Genomic DNA, 14,436 nt, shown 5'->3' on the forward strand with positions numbered 1-14,436 from the left:
TACCAGGAGATGAATTGCCTGTGTATAATTTCTTAAAGTTCTCTCTTGCTTCAAATGTTTTGAAGATGGCTAGATTTAGCAACAATGAGTTCTAATCACAGTGACAATGATATCTTCTGCCAGCAACAATCAAGCAAATATGTCAATGTTTACAAATCAGCAAGCCAGACATATGCACCACTGAAACCAATATCCCAGTACTATATTAAGCTCATTTCTTTTGTTCCTTCAAGTTATTTATAAATCACTGTGGTTTGGAGAGAGGACACATATTCAATCTATTGAAGATAAAAATGTGTCTTAAAACGAAAGACAGAGGGGAATCTATGTAGGCTTTATGCTTTTGGGTGGGGGGGGGGCAGGATGAGAAAAAGATGAACAACTAAATGAATCTCAGCTGCCTATCTTCAGCCCAAATATCAGAAGTCCCTGCTATAATTCCCATTCCTCACATTCCTCCCAAATATGTTCCAGTTGAGGACTGGTGAGTGGAGGTCCCTCTTAATAAACTGCAAGATTTAGACGCAAGATTAATAATCAAACCTTGGATTACAGAGTGAATGGCTGCATGTTCACCACACCTTAAAAGTGCATGACCTCTCCCCTAATCCTGGGAACCGTAGTTTATCTTTCACCCGAGCCGTCTTTCCCATAGGGCTTAGTGGTACGTTGTGCCAGGGCACTGGCCTCTCAGGGGCGCCCCAGCAAGTGGGGGAGCTATGCAGCTTTGCTGGTGGCCTCCCTTTCCCTGCACGCCTGCCAGCTGCGCCCTGCCAATTATATGGCTGGCGGGCACTCAGCTTTCCTCCCAAGCCTCTGCAGAGATCACTCTCCTCCCGAGGAGGCTTGGGAAGGGTGCAACTTCACTCCCAAGCCTCTGCGAGGATCACTCTCCTGAAGCGGCATGGGGGAGAGTTGTGCCCCCCCCGGATGGCTGGCAGTGCGCAGCTATGGCCACCCCAACACTATCCGAGGTAATCTGGGGGCGCTGGGTGGATATTTGCACCCTGGCACCGCATCTGCTAAAGACAGCCCTGCCTTTCACAGAGCTGCAATTCCCAGAATGCTTAACAGCAGTTCCCAGGATGCTCTGGGGCAAGTCATGTATGGTATGTATGCAGCCAGTCCCTCATTATCATATCACAGTAAAACAAATATGAAAAAGCTTCACTGCAACTTTTACAGGATCGAAGTTCCAGCTGCCATTAAATAAGAGTCCCTCCCAAATCACCTCTGGAGGCTAGGGACCACCCCAATTAGCTTTAATTTTATTAGTGAATACTATTTCCCCAGAAATGTAGCCTGCTGTCTATCACTCTCTCTAGCCTTAGCCAGTTCAACGGTTGTGTCACTTTTTAGCCAGAGAAATTTTCCAAACTCTATTAAACTATTCATAGATAACCCTTACTTAGCTTTTCAAAACAGTGCAATTTCTATTATGGCCACCACAAACAGAGACAATATGAGATCTTCATGTAGAACCTGCTGACAGAAAAGTGAAAGCAATCCAGATCTTATCCCCCCCCCCCATTATTTCCACTATGATGGAAAAATAACTCAAGAGCCAAAAATCCTTCACCAATGCACATTTCCACCACATGAGCCCCTCTGGTCACTAATTATTCATAAAGCTAGGAGGCAGCATTCTTTAAATGAAACCATACCTTTGGATTTAAGGCATGGTATAAATTAGGAGAGTCTGTATTTTTCCGCTATAAGGTTTGTGTGTAATTTCCCCAAAATACTGGGGAAGAAAATCTTCTGTCCTTTGTAAGGCATAAAACTGACAGTTTGTTAATTAAACATTCCAAGTGATTGGGAAGATTGGGAAAATGTAAATGGATACATCAAATAAGCAGAAAAAGAGTTAAAAATCAGTCATTTGGGTGTTGGCCTATTATCATTTTGACTTTCTGAATCATGTTGACAATGAGACTCAAGCATATATTTTTCCATCAAGCCTCCTGTTCAACAATATCAGAAAAACAGTTGGACAGCTTTTCCTGGAATTGGGGAACATGCATCTGAATCACTTAAATTTTCTAGATTTTCTCCCCCTCAGCCATCATCCATCAAACATGACAGTATGTGTGGCTTGGCAACAACTTTATGTTCAATGGGAGTCTTTTTTTCTGAATGCTGTTTTCTAGCTCATCTGCCACCTCTAGCTTTAAATTTCAAGTATTTGACACTTTCTTCTTTACTAATTCCAGTGCCATGAAACTAAACAGGATGGCATGTCTAATGTGACTGCAGAGTATTAGTCACAATGGATAATGCAATTTAGAAAATCCGGTTATAGCTTTTCTTTGCAAGCAGAATTTTCTTCCCACTATTATATCTATATCTTCTACTGTCTATTTACTTCATTATCACTACAGATTTCTAATTATTCCCTAATGCCCTGGTTGAAAATAAATTGGGATTTTACATTGTTAAAAACTGCAATTTCATACCAATTTTAGTCTTGGTGTGTGTGTGTGTGTGTGTGTGTGTGTGTGAGAGAGAGAGAGAGAGAGAGAGAGAGAGAGAGAGAGAGAGAGAGAGAGAGAGAGAGAGAGAGCATGCTAAGTAAAAGTATGCAACCAGCTTGGAAAGACACTAAAAATAAATTTATTCCTATTCTTTGCAAATGAATGTGCTTACTATTTGATAATTCTGTGAGTCAGGAACCATGCACAGAGCAATCCTATACATGTCTACTCAATGTTCCATTCAATTCTATGATGTTTACTCTTGTGTTCAGTGGGTATAGTATTGCAGCCTAAATCCTGCAATGTAGCTTCACACAAGATTGGCATAAATAATTACATAAAGTCTCCTTCTCTTAACCACATTTCCTTCTACATTCTTCTCACTTTTTCAGTTTGCATGCTATTTTCTTAGGAGGATATAAAATAAGGAGTCACCCAGCTAGGCATGGCCTTGATCAAATTACATGTGAACTTACACTTGAACATGCATCACTACAGAGTCATGATATTTCAGGATCTTGTGCCCAGAGCTATAGCATACCACAGGGATGTTACACTGCACTTTAATTACTAAGAGGGATTGGTAACAGATCACCAAGTCCCAACCTGATTGAAATATAACTTTGTTTATTGTCACAAGGCACCAGAATAGTATTGGGAAAGCAAAATGTACTGTTCTATCAAATGATTTTATATCCCTCTTTCTCTTAAGCTTCCCAGGATTCAGTCCATACCATTCAGCACAGTCCCCTGACCATTCAGAAAGACTTTTGGGGAGAAGGCTGGCCTTTTTTGTCCTATGTATGCCATTGGAAGACATACCGGTATTTTATCTGGATCCAACTGCAGTTGTTTCACATATCTTCTAAAGAATTCATGGTATTGGCAGAAGACATAGGGAAATCTTTCAAATGGTGAGCCAATTTAATTATGGATGGACAGACACACTGAGTAAAATTACCAAGTTGCCACTTTTTGTGGCTTCATCTACATGCCTACTCACAGTTATGCTGCCCTTTTAAGCATATCATCAAGGATCCACAATGCATGCCATGGGTGGTAAGCCTTTCCTTGCTTATAGACAACCTCCTAACAAAGACAGCTATTCATCGGCAACAGATCACATAACAGACACTGCAACAGGCATCAGGCCCTGCAAGAAAGCTGCTCTGCCCAAATCAATTCATACAACAATATTACAGGACCTAATAAATGTGGCAACTACATCAGGGATGTCCCACCCACATACTATCACCAGCCAGCAATGCCTTTCTGTATTCTGCATAGGACAAACAGGCCAATCTCTACCCCAAATAATAAACGGACACAAATTTCATATCAGAAAGGGCAATATTCAGACAGCAGTGGGAGTACATTTCAACCTCTCAGAGCACAGTGTCACTGACTGTCATTTAAATAGCCATTTCTGGGGGGGAAACACAGAACTTCAAAGGGAGATTTATCACATGAAATGGTGGGATTACAATTTATCAAGAAATTCAGTACTATCACCTGTAGCTACAACAGAGATAAAGGGCTTTCATCCCACTATTATTAATTTGTATTCATTTCTATACCACAAACTCATGTAAAATACATATCTACGGGATGTACAGAATCTCAGTCCAAAGCAAAACAGCATAACATAATAGATAAAATCAAGCAGAATATCTTAAAGGAAAAGAAATGCAGAAATGCAAAATACACATCATCTGTTAATTAGCTAGGATGTTTCTGTGACCATGAATACTGCTTTTTATATAATTTATTTTAAAATTATTTCTGACAACCCAAAAGAACAGTAGCAGGTTATTTATTATATCATACCATTTACCAAACAAAAAGTAGCATGCTGATATAAATGACAACATCCATATTTCCTGAGCTGGCATGAATAATGAGTGTTGGGCAGTACTGCTTTTTCAATCGACATGGGTAGTCCTATCTAGAGTGCATTCCAATTATCCAGTTTTGAGATTACCAATGAATGAATCACTGTAGCCAGGGTACCCTGTACAAGAGTGGCCATGGTTAGTGTACCAGCTGCAGCTGGTAAACAGTAATTCTAACCTTTTATGATAGGCACCTGAGAAGCTGGCCGCCCTAGTGTTAGGGAGGGCATTCCATGTATGCAGTCTGCTGAGTTGGCATAACCATGTTCTAACAATCACAACCACAGAACCAGCCTCAGCCGGCTGCACCCACTACACCTTCCTGAGTCCCAAGACCAGTTACTGTTAGCACATAACCAAAGAACAACTCCAAATATGGCTGCAGCCAATCGAAAATGTACCTCGCTTAGGCACATGTTGTGTTTGTAACCAATCAGGACACTGTGTAGTAGAAAATCATATTTTTATGGAGTTCAGGGCTCGGTCTTTTGGAGTGATCCTGCCGAGCCTCTCTGCTGAAGCTTTGAATAAAACTTTTCAACCCTTCTACCCGTTGTCTTTTACTGGTGCAAAAAGGCAGCATAAAGGACTTGCGTCTGTAACACTTAACTACCTTTGCCTCCAATGACAAAGATGCATTCAAGAGCACCTACAAACCAATCTAGTCTTTCAGAGGAACTGCATTCCCATCCAGGACAGTCAACCTCCCAGATACAAGAATCATCTACCAACGGTGGCTCCATCTCCCTGGTGTTCAAACTCAGTTTATTGCCCCCACAGTGTCCAACACTGCACACAAACAACAGATCGAATCATGCACAGTGATTGTGGACATGCATTATGGAGAAATAGAGCTGTGTGTCATCAGTGTACACCAGCCACAATCTCAGCCAGATAAAGCAAGGAGGCTGTGAAACAGCAGAGTTGATATGTAACAGATTTGATAGCCTTTAAGGTGCCACAAGACTCTTTGCTGTTTTTACTAAAGCTCAGTTTTCTGAAACCCAGTTGCTCAATTTTATGATAGTGCCACATTTTCAAATTTACTATCTATTTATTTACAGTACTTATTTTTACTTTTATTCTGCTCTATGCTGAAATTCTCAAGACAAGCTGGAAAACCAATATGTTTGGAGAGTGAAATGTTTCTATTGTAACAAAAGTCTACCTAACAATGTTTCTACCTACCAAAGTCAGCAGACAATTAAAATTCTCATGTTCAATTTATTGCATCATAAGTCTTCAAGTCTATTCACTTTCTTTCCTTTGATACACAGCCTAGAGTCTATATCGTCATCTCACAGCCCAATATCGCCACCCTCAATATTGTGCCTTAGGCCAATGAAAACCTATGCATAAATCACCAACATTTATCCAACGCATTGAATATTTGAAGGCTTTGCATATTCCCATAGTGAAAAAAATGTGATATTAGAAACCATAAGTAATAGGATGCTATTTAGCTGGATCAATACCATAAAACCTTAACTTAGTCTAATTAAATCTCAATTCTCCTGAAAATATCTGCAATGGAAAAGAAAATGTGGCTTGCAAGGCTTCAGGTTTTGTTCAAAATGCACCGCTGAAATCTCTGAGAAGCTGTCATGAGCAGCAGTAGTCTGTTAGTACAAGGAGCCAAGGAGCCAAAAGGGAAATTTCATTTCCCCCAGACCTCTGCTGTCAGGATACTGCCATGACAGCAGCATCAATCAATTTGAAACATCAAATATAGGCCATTCTACAACAGCTACTTTTTACCCATCCTAGCCAGGAGTGCCAACTTGAATAAAATATTGGGGGGGAGGCAGGTAGGCCCCACCCTGCATAATTAATCACATGAAGCAGTGCACGCACACCATCTGAATGAGATTGTCTATCAAGTTTGGGGGGCAGTCCCCTCAAATATTTTATGGGGGGGGGGAGATGCCTCAGCCTCTAGGAGTTGGCTCCTAAGATCCTAACTCACCACGTAAAGTTAAGTGCACGGGACAACTGCCACCAGAGTCCAGACTAATTTCTCAGTAATGAAAATGCAGTCCTAATACTTCTACATGAAATAATGATTTGTTTTTATTAAATCCTGAGCCTTCAATTAAATGCTGGTGCATTCTGCAGGTGAGCTTTCAAAGCCTCTTTCTAAAACCTTTAAAAGGTCCCTTTAAAAGCAGTACTAGTTTTACAAGCTCAAGAAATGTCAAAAATATGATTCTTAATTGTTTTGTAAAATTTGTTTTGCAAAATTCTCAATTCAGCTGTAATCTACATTTCACATAACATTTTCATTACTGCTGGAACGGAGAAGTCACTATGAACCATGTATGAGTCTTGTTTTCTCTAGGGACAAATATAATGACTTCAAAATCAAAAAGTTTCTTACAGTCTGTACATAGCTTTCTTTCACTGCAAATAATTCAGTCATCCACTATTTTACTCTTCATTAATAGACTCCCTATTTTTCTATGATCACAGTGACATCATATATTTTAACATCTGTTTACAATAAAAGCAGACCCTTTAAGCCAATCTTACCAAAAAACACTTCTGAAACAATGTCTGACTCAATTCTGCAATCAAGGCTATTCATTTAAAAAATAATATTCATGCATACTCTTCGGTAAACAAAGATGACAATAATGACAAATTGTTGACCATCCCATCACAAGCCTGTTCACACATCAGCACTGCTAAATTATCATCTTCAGTACGAGCTATTACTATAAAAGAGGAAAAAGAAAAGCCATTTCAGGGAAAAACTATGCACTACCATCAAATCCCAATGGCGATAAATTCCTAGTCAAAGAACCACTGAGCCTTGGGTGCTGATTGGAAGGTCAGCGGTTCAAATCTCTGTGACAGGGTGAGCTCCCTTTGCTCGGTCCCTGCTCCTGCCAACCTAGCAGTTCGAAAGCACATCAAAGTGCAAGTAGATAAATAGCGGGAAGGTAAACGGTGTTTCTGTGCACTGCTCTGGTTGTGTCAGAAGCAGCTTAGTCATGCTGGCCACATGACCCGGAAGCTGTACGCCGGCTCCCTCGGCCAATAAAGTGAGATGAGTGCCGCAACCCCAGAGTCGTTTGTGACTGGACTTAACTGTCAGCGGTCCTTTACCTTTACCTTTTTACCATCAAATCCCAATGGCGATAAATTTGTAGTCAAAGACCACTGATGGTCAAAAATGGAAATCCAACACTTTTGGATAGCAGTCCTACAAAATGTATGTAACATAACTAAACAGATATTGGAACCCACACCAGAATTGGCCCTATTAAATATCTTCCAAGACAATAATGCTCACTTGCACCATAAAGAGCTTATAACCCACCTACTATCAGAGGCCAGAAACGTCATAGTTAGACCCTGGAGAGACTTGTCTGTAGTAAGCATGGACCATTGGTACCAAATTGTATGGAATACGGTCTTATTAGACAAGTTAACTGAAAAACTAAAACTGACATGAGGACAAAAGAAAGAGGACACCTTCACCCCGGCATGCCTCCCTTTTATTACACACACAGCTCAAACTGACAATGATAGCAGGGATCTACTACCAGCATTCAGATCAATACGGCTAACTTGACCCAATATTCCATACCCCCTTTCCGCAAACACAAACAAATCTCACTATGGTTATTCAAAGGCAATTAAAGGCAAACAAGCATACACTGCCACCCCCCAATTTTCTCTCATCACCAATATAAACCAACAATATACAGAAAGAGAACCTACACAATTGACACCGACATGAAAACCCCACATACATACCAAGTTGAGAAAACAAGATAGTGTGTAAGTTTACCACTCACCCTCTACCCTCTTCCCCTACCTATGGAATCTTATTGTCTTACATTGTACATTGAATGTGACCAAAATACTTTATAATCTGATAAAAAAAGAGAGATATATTGCATGTTCTTTATAGCTAATGAAAATCTTTAACACATACATTTGATTCTGAATGCAAAAGGGGAGGTTTTCTTACCTTAGCAAACTGTGCATTTACCCATTTTGTGAATGTTTTCTTTTGAACATCTTCCCTTTCATCTGTAAAAAAGAAAATACAGTTCTGTTAACGTTGCTGACTAAAGGGTTAGCTTGTCTTTGGCTAGTGACAAATGTTATTTATGATAAACAGGGCACAAGGACACAAACTGTTTTATAGTCTAATTCAAAAGTGTGGGATAGTTAATATAGTTATTATCTAATGCAATGGACAAAACAATTGAGTTGCAGATAAACCATTTCATCTACATTCAGTTTAAAAGCAGCGGGCTTTCCAGTGCAGGCTTAGTCTTGCCACAGAAACAATAGCATGTTTTTGTTTTGTTTTAGGTGGTGTGTGTCTTTTGAGTGCTTGAAAGGTCGAGTGCACATATATCTCCCACTCTCTGCAAAAACTCAGGCTTAGCTAATAAAAATAAAACCACCCCCTAACCTCTTGGTGAGGGCGGGCATAGAGAAGGGCTCAGAGGACAAGTACAGAGTCCAGGTGAGTTCATATTGGGAGAGGCAGTCCTTAAGGGCAGGATTTCTATATGTTGCGTGCTGAGGTCCCCAAAACACCCCTACCCAAATAACTCACACATCACACATAATTTTTGTTTAAGGTTTTTGGCATAATTTTGGCCACAACTTTATTAAAATACAAATTGTGAGTGGTTGCTTAGGCATTGGTTATGACTAGCTGTTCCCCCCGCCTTGGGGGACAGCACTGACTCCCGGATTCCAGCGAAAGCCAGTGTGGAGGAACAAGATCAGGGATAACTGGAGCTGCGACACAGACCCTCAGCTTCTCCCTGCATGCTCCCAGTAGTTTACGCGGCCCGCACCTGATTCCAGGGGTTTGGACGAGAGGATGGTAAGCCCCTGAATTCCTTTAACGGAATTCCCGTGCAGCAGCAGCATTGGAGGGGCAGGCACAGCCAATCCATACCACTCCACCAACCAATTTAACCAATGCCTAACCGCCAACCTTACAAGTTGTGACGATTTGCTACGCAGTAGGCAAAAACCAATTGGCACACACTAATCAGCCAAAAGGAAAAATTCCTACCACCAATGCGGACGACCCCATGACAGGCATAGCAAGCTCAAAGCACAAGCCCAATCAAGGGAGGGCGGGCGGGTGGTCCGGTTCCCACAGCGAAAGAGAAAGGAACATGCTGTGAGCCTTGTTTAAATAACCTCTGTTCCCATCCCTAAATTGACAACATCAAATTTACCCCAGTAAACCACCAATCCGATCCAATCCGATCCAAGCCCCTTCAATCTATCCTGCCTGGCAACCATGGGGTGCTTTGCCCGGCCCCATCCGCAACACGTGCTCTCCTTTAATGAGAACACGCTTTGCTGGACAAGAACTCCCATAATCCCTGACCATTGCCCATGTTGGCTGGGGTGGATGTAGAAATTCTTTTTGACATTTGTGTTGCTTTCATAGAAAATCAAACAAATATCTCTCTCCTCTGTATGTGTGGCACCATTTCACTTATATAAAGATATGGCAGACAACAAAGATTACTAATAACACATGATTTGTATCTCATACTCTAAGACAACAGTACCCTTTTGTCTAATTGAGCATTTCTTTGGATCTCTGTAAAATGGCTGGCTTAAAATGTCAACAGAGGTTTTTCTTTTCTTATTTCAGCAATTCAAGCTATTCAGTTTTAGACTACAATCAAGACAATCTTTTTAAAACCTCTTGGAGTTTTTTAAAATTAAACATTACATCAAAAAACAGCATTTTTGCAGGTCACAGTTCACAGAGAATTTTCTTTAGGAGAGAAATGATAGCATCAAACTAATGGAAGCAATCACAGAGGAAAGGGACGATTCCGAGAGTTAATCAGGGGATGCAGAGTAACAGATGCACAAGTGGCCAAAGATAAGGATGCTTAGTAATATGCAATCAGCCTTCCGTAGATCAAAAATTAATGATGAGTGGTTACCAAAAATTTCCACAGATATGTGATATTTCACATTTGCGACCTTCAACTTCATTGTGAAATCTTTGTATTTTCCACACTTTTGGAAAATACTCCAGGATTCTCTCTTGAATAGACTAGTGTGAGTCTTTCATTGAACTTGAAGGGAAACCAAACAGCTTACAGGTCACTCTAAAAACAAAGCAAGAAAGCTTTGAAACCTACTATGATGGATTGAACTATGATCAGGTGCACCAACTCTATTTGGCTGTGGCCCCCGCAATGTCCGCTCAGGCCCCACAATCTTGAGGGGGCAGAGAAGGCCTAGCACTATGTTACCCCATGCTGTGCAGAGTTGAGAGACACAAACGGACCAGTGTGGCCTGCTGTGTGAATATCACAGCGGGAGGAGGCCTGACCAGCCTCTCCTGATGCAACAGTTGTCACACACACAACGCATGCCAATGCGCAACACACTTGACATCATGCGCGCGCAAACAATGCTTGCACGGTCATCCCCCCAAAAATGTCAGGTGCAACACAGCGCCTGCGACTATGATGAAGCAACAGGGAATATGATGGTCTCATTCTCCTTCTATCTTAGCTAGTCTTTTTTTTTTAAAAAAATGTAATTTTATTAAAGATTTTATTGGTTTACAAAAGTATGTGCAATGTCTCTTTTTTCAAGTAATATTTTTACAGATCAGTTTTGTTGAGACATTAGGAAGAAAAGGGGGAAAGAGGTGGAAGGGGGAAAGGTGAGTGGAGGTAGGATCGGGTGGCAAAGTTTCTATTTTATTTAATACATGTGGGGTTTTGTGTCAGCGTTGCTTGTGCAGGTTCTCTGCTATTCACTTGTGTTCCTTTGGTGGTGAGAGAGGTTGGGGTTGGCCTAGGGTATGGTTGTTTGTTTGTGATTGGCTGTGGTGATCTTTGTTTTCATGTGTGAGTGGGGTGGGTGGGTGTTTTGGATCAGGTTAGCCATATTGATTTGTATGCTGTTGGTGGATTTTTGCCATTGTCTTGTTGGGCTGTGTGTGTGATAAAGGAGAGCCATACCGTGGTGAAGTTAGCTAGTCATGTTATGTCATATAAGTGTCAAACAAACCTATCATGAAATTCCTTATTTTGATGGATTTATTTTCAATGCAGTGCTCATGGCCCTCCAGATTTAGGTGATTACTGAGGCTCTGTATTAGATCTAGGGGCATCACAGTCCTATGATATTAAAGAAATGAGTAAAGGTAAAGGGGACCCCTGACCATTAGGTCCAGTCGTGGCCGACTCTGGGGTTGCGGCGCTCATTTCGCTTTATTGGCCGAGGAAGCAGGCGTAAGCTTCCGGGTGAGGCCAGCATGACTAAGCCGCTTCTGGCGAACCAGAGCAGCGCACGGAAACACCGTTTACCTTCCCACCGGAGCGGTACCTATTTATCTACTTGCACTTTGACGTGCTTTCGAACTGCTAGGTTGGCAGGAGGAAGAAATGAGTAGCTTTCTGTAATATGCATGGCTAACAGAGTGACTCCTCTCCAAGTTTTACCCCAACCCTCAGAACAGACTAAGGCAGCATGTTGAGCAGGGTGGGGAGACAAAAGAGGAGAAATTCTTCTGCAGACTGATTGCCCTTAACACTACTTTGAATAGAACCCAAAGCACTACAATAGTCCAATCTTGACATTACCAGGGTATTGATATCTGTCTAGTGAAGGTCACAGCTGTTGCATCAACCTAAGCTGGCACTGTTCTCTGGAAAAAACTGAAGGGATCTTTTTAGTATAAAGAACTTTAAAAGAAAACCAAAGTATATATCTTATATTCTTCTTTGGGTACTTAGTAACCTTTTACAGCTATCATGCACTTAATTTATGCTCATTATGCTGATTTTTGAGTGAACGAAGTTTCATGATGGGTACACTTAAGACTTCAATAATATGTAAAAACCCAAGATCTTTCATTCCCTTTTTGGAAGAGTTAAGCACACAAAGAAATGGCAGCCGAAACCTGAAGAAAATAAGACCTTATTTCATGCTACACTATCTTATTAGAAAAAGCTTGGCAACAGCACTAACAATGTCAGTGCCATGACAGTACCAATTGTTCCAGTACAGTTTCTTGGTGGAAAAGACTGCATTGCAATATTAGCTGTGCTGTTCACATATTAGTCAAATTATTAAATAAAGTCAACAAAAAGGACATAGGTTATTCTGTCTAACATTTTTTCCACTGTCATCAAACTCAACAAAAGATGCATTTTCAAATGAAATATTATTTGCAATACTATATCCAAATTATGTTCTATCTTTAAAAAAACCCCTGTACTGAATATCTGCTACAAGAATATAAAAGAAGTCCTCAAAAGTACGTGAAGAGTGAAAGAAAATTCACAAGTCTATTGATTTTGCTAGCCTTGTCATGTCAAGTAATTGTACATGGAAAACCCATCTTGCAATTTCTTATTTTGATGGATTGATTTTTAATGCAGTGTTCATGAAACTCTCTGTTCAGGTGATTACTGAGGCTCTGTATTAGATCTAGTGCCATCTCAGTCCTTGGATTCACATATTAAAGACAGAAATGAGTAGCCTTCTTTCACACTGTGACTCCTCTCCAATTTCCCCCCAAATGCATTCTCTAAGTACAAATTAAATTTATATTACAGCTAAACCTATTAGTTAAAATTACTTTAAAAGCATATTCTGTGTGTTTTATTTCCTGCTGCTTTTTAAAACATTTACTGTCACCCATCAGCTTACAACCAGTGTAGTGTAGTACCTAGAGAATTGGACCAAAAACCACAAGATCAGGGTTCAAATCCCCAATTGGTCAGTCACTGCCCTTCAGCCTAACATACAGGGTTCTTGCAGGGATTAAATGGGAAGGGGAAGAACCATGTATGCCACTATGAGCTCCTTAGAGAAAAAGATGGGGTATAAGTGCATAATGAACAATTAATAAAGGGTTACAAATTTAATTTCATAATGTAGAAAGACAACTGATAGGAGTTTATATAGCATCCTGTGTAATATTTCAGCAAAATATTAAATAAATTGCATTTTATCATGTCCTATAAGACATGTGGTTTCTTTCAATTACCACCCAATGTGAGTACCCGCAATTTGTTTATAAAAAATAAAAATAATATGTGAGAATCTAACAATAAAAATATTTCATTATACTTGGTAGCAATCTGAGCTAACTGATCAAGCTTCAGGTCTGGTTTGGGTGACAGAAACAGCTTCTGTCACCCTGCTGAATGATTACTCCACATTAAGTGGCAGGACCTTGCTGGTTCTCCTGGACCTCTCAGTGGTTTTAAATCACTCAACTCTACCTTTTTGTTCCCCTGTTCTGATTCCAGAGATGCTGATGAAACCCTGAACAGATGAGGGCAAACAAACTGAAATAAAAACTAAGCAAGACAGAGGTATTGTTGGTTGGTCCAGAAAGGGATTTAGCGCTGATATGTTTCTGACGTTGGACAATGCCAAATGCAACCCCACCTGGAGAAGTATGGCCTTGTCATATTGATACATGTGCTTGCCATACCCAAATTAGTCTACTGTAATGCGCTCGAAGTGGAGTTGCCTTTGAAAATGGTTCAAAACCCAGTTAGTTTTGGCTACCCAAGTCCTGATGGGGCTAAGACAATCAACATTGGTGGCATCATTTTTACACCAGCAACACTGGTTTGGGTCCAAGCTTTTGACTGGACCACCTGTGCTCATATATACCTGCCCAGACATTAAAATCAGCATCAGAGGTCCTCCTCAAGTGTTCATCTCCTAGGTTAAGTAAGATGGGTAGCCATGAGGAAATGGGCTTTTGCTGTGGTGTCCCCACAGCTTTGCAATTCTCTCTCTTCTGAGGTATGTCCTATTAGTACACTGCAGGGATTTTGGAAGGCTTTGAAAACATACCACATAATATTAATCTTCAAAGCGTGATATTGCTTTAGAGGCTTAATTATACTGTTTTATTTTATTTTTACCCATTTGTAATAAATTGACAGCCTATTTACTTGCACATATTGTGGGGGTTTTTGAATGGGCTTGGCCAGAAAAGCTTAAAAGTGCTGTTATGTTCAATAAAAATACATTCCAAAGTAAACCTGTTCCTGAATGTGGTGAGGAAACCTTCAGACTCA

At 40.5% G+C, this 14,436-nt stretch overlaps 1 protein-coding gene across 10 annotated transcripts in view; it reads right to left on the minus strand.

Annotated features, from left to right (window-relative positions):
* Nucleotides 1–14,436, minus strand: part of DMD (dystrophin) — a 1,007,479-nt gene that overhangs the window by 767,305 nt on the left and 225,738 nt on the right. For all 10 annotated transcript variants that reach the window (XM_081908923.1, XM_081908930.1, XM_081908919.1 and 7 more), the window contains exon 2: nt 8,346–8,407. In XM_081908923.1, coding sequence (XP_081765049.1) covers nt 8,346–8,407 — 62 coding nt within the window. The remainder of the gene's footprint in view (nt 1–8,345; nt 8,408–14,436) is intronic.

This window comes from Podarcis melisellensis (genome assembly GCF_964234715.1).
Source record: "Podarcis melisellensis genome assembly, chromosome: 4".
NCBI lineage: Eukaryota > Metazoa > Chordata > Lepidosauria > Squamata > Lacertidae > Podarcis > Podarcis melisellensis.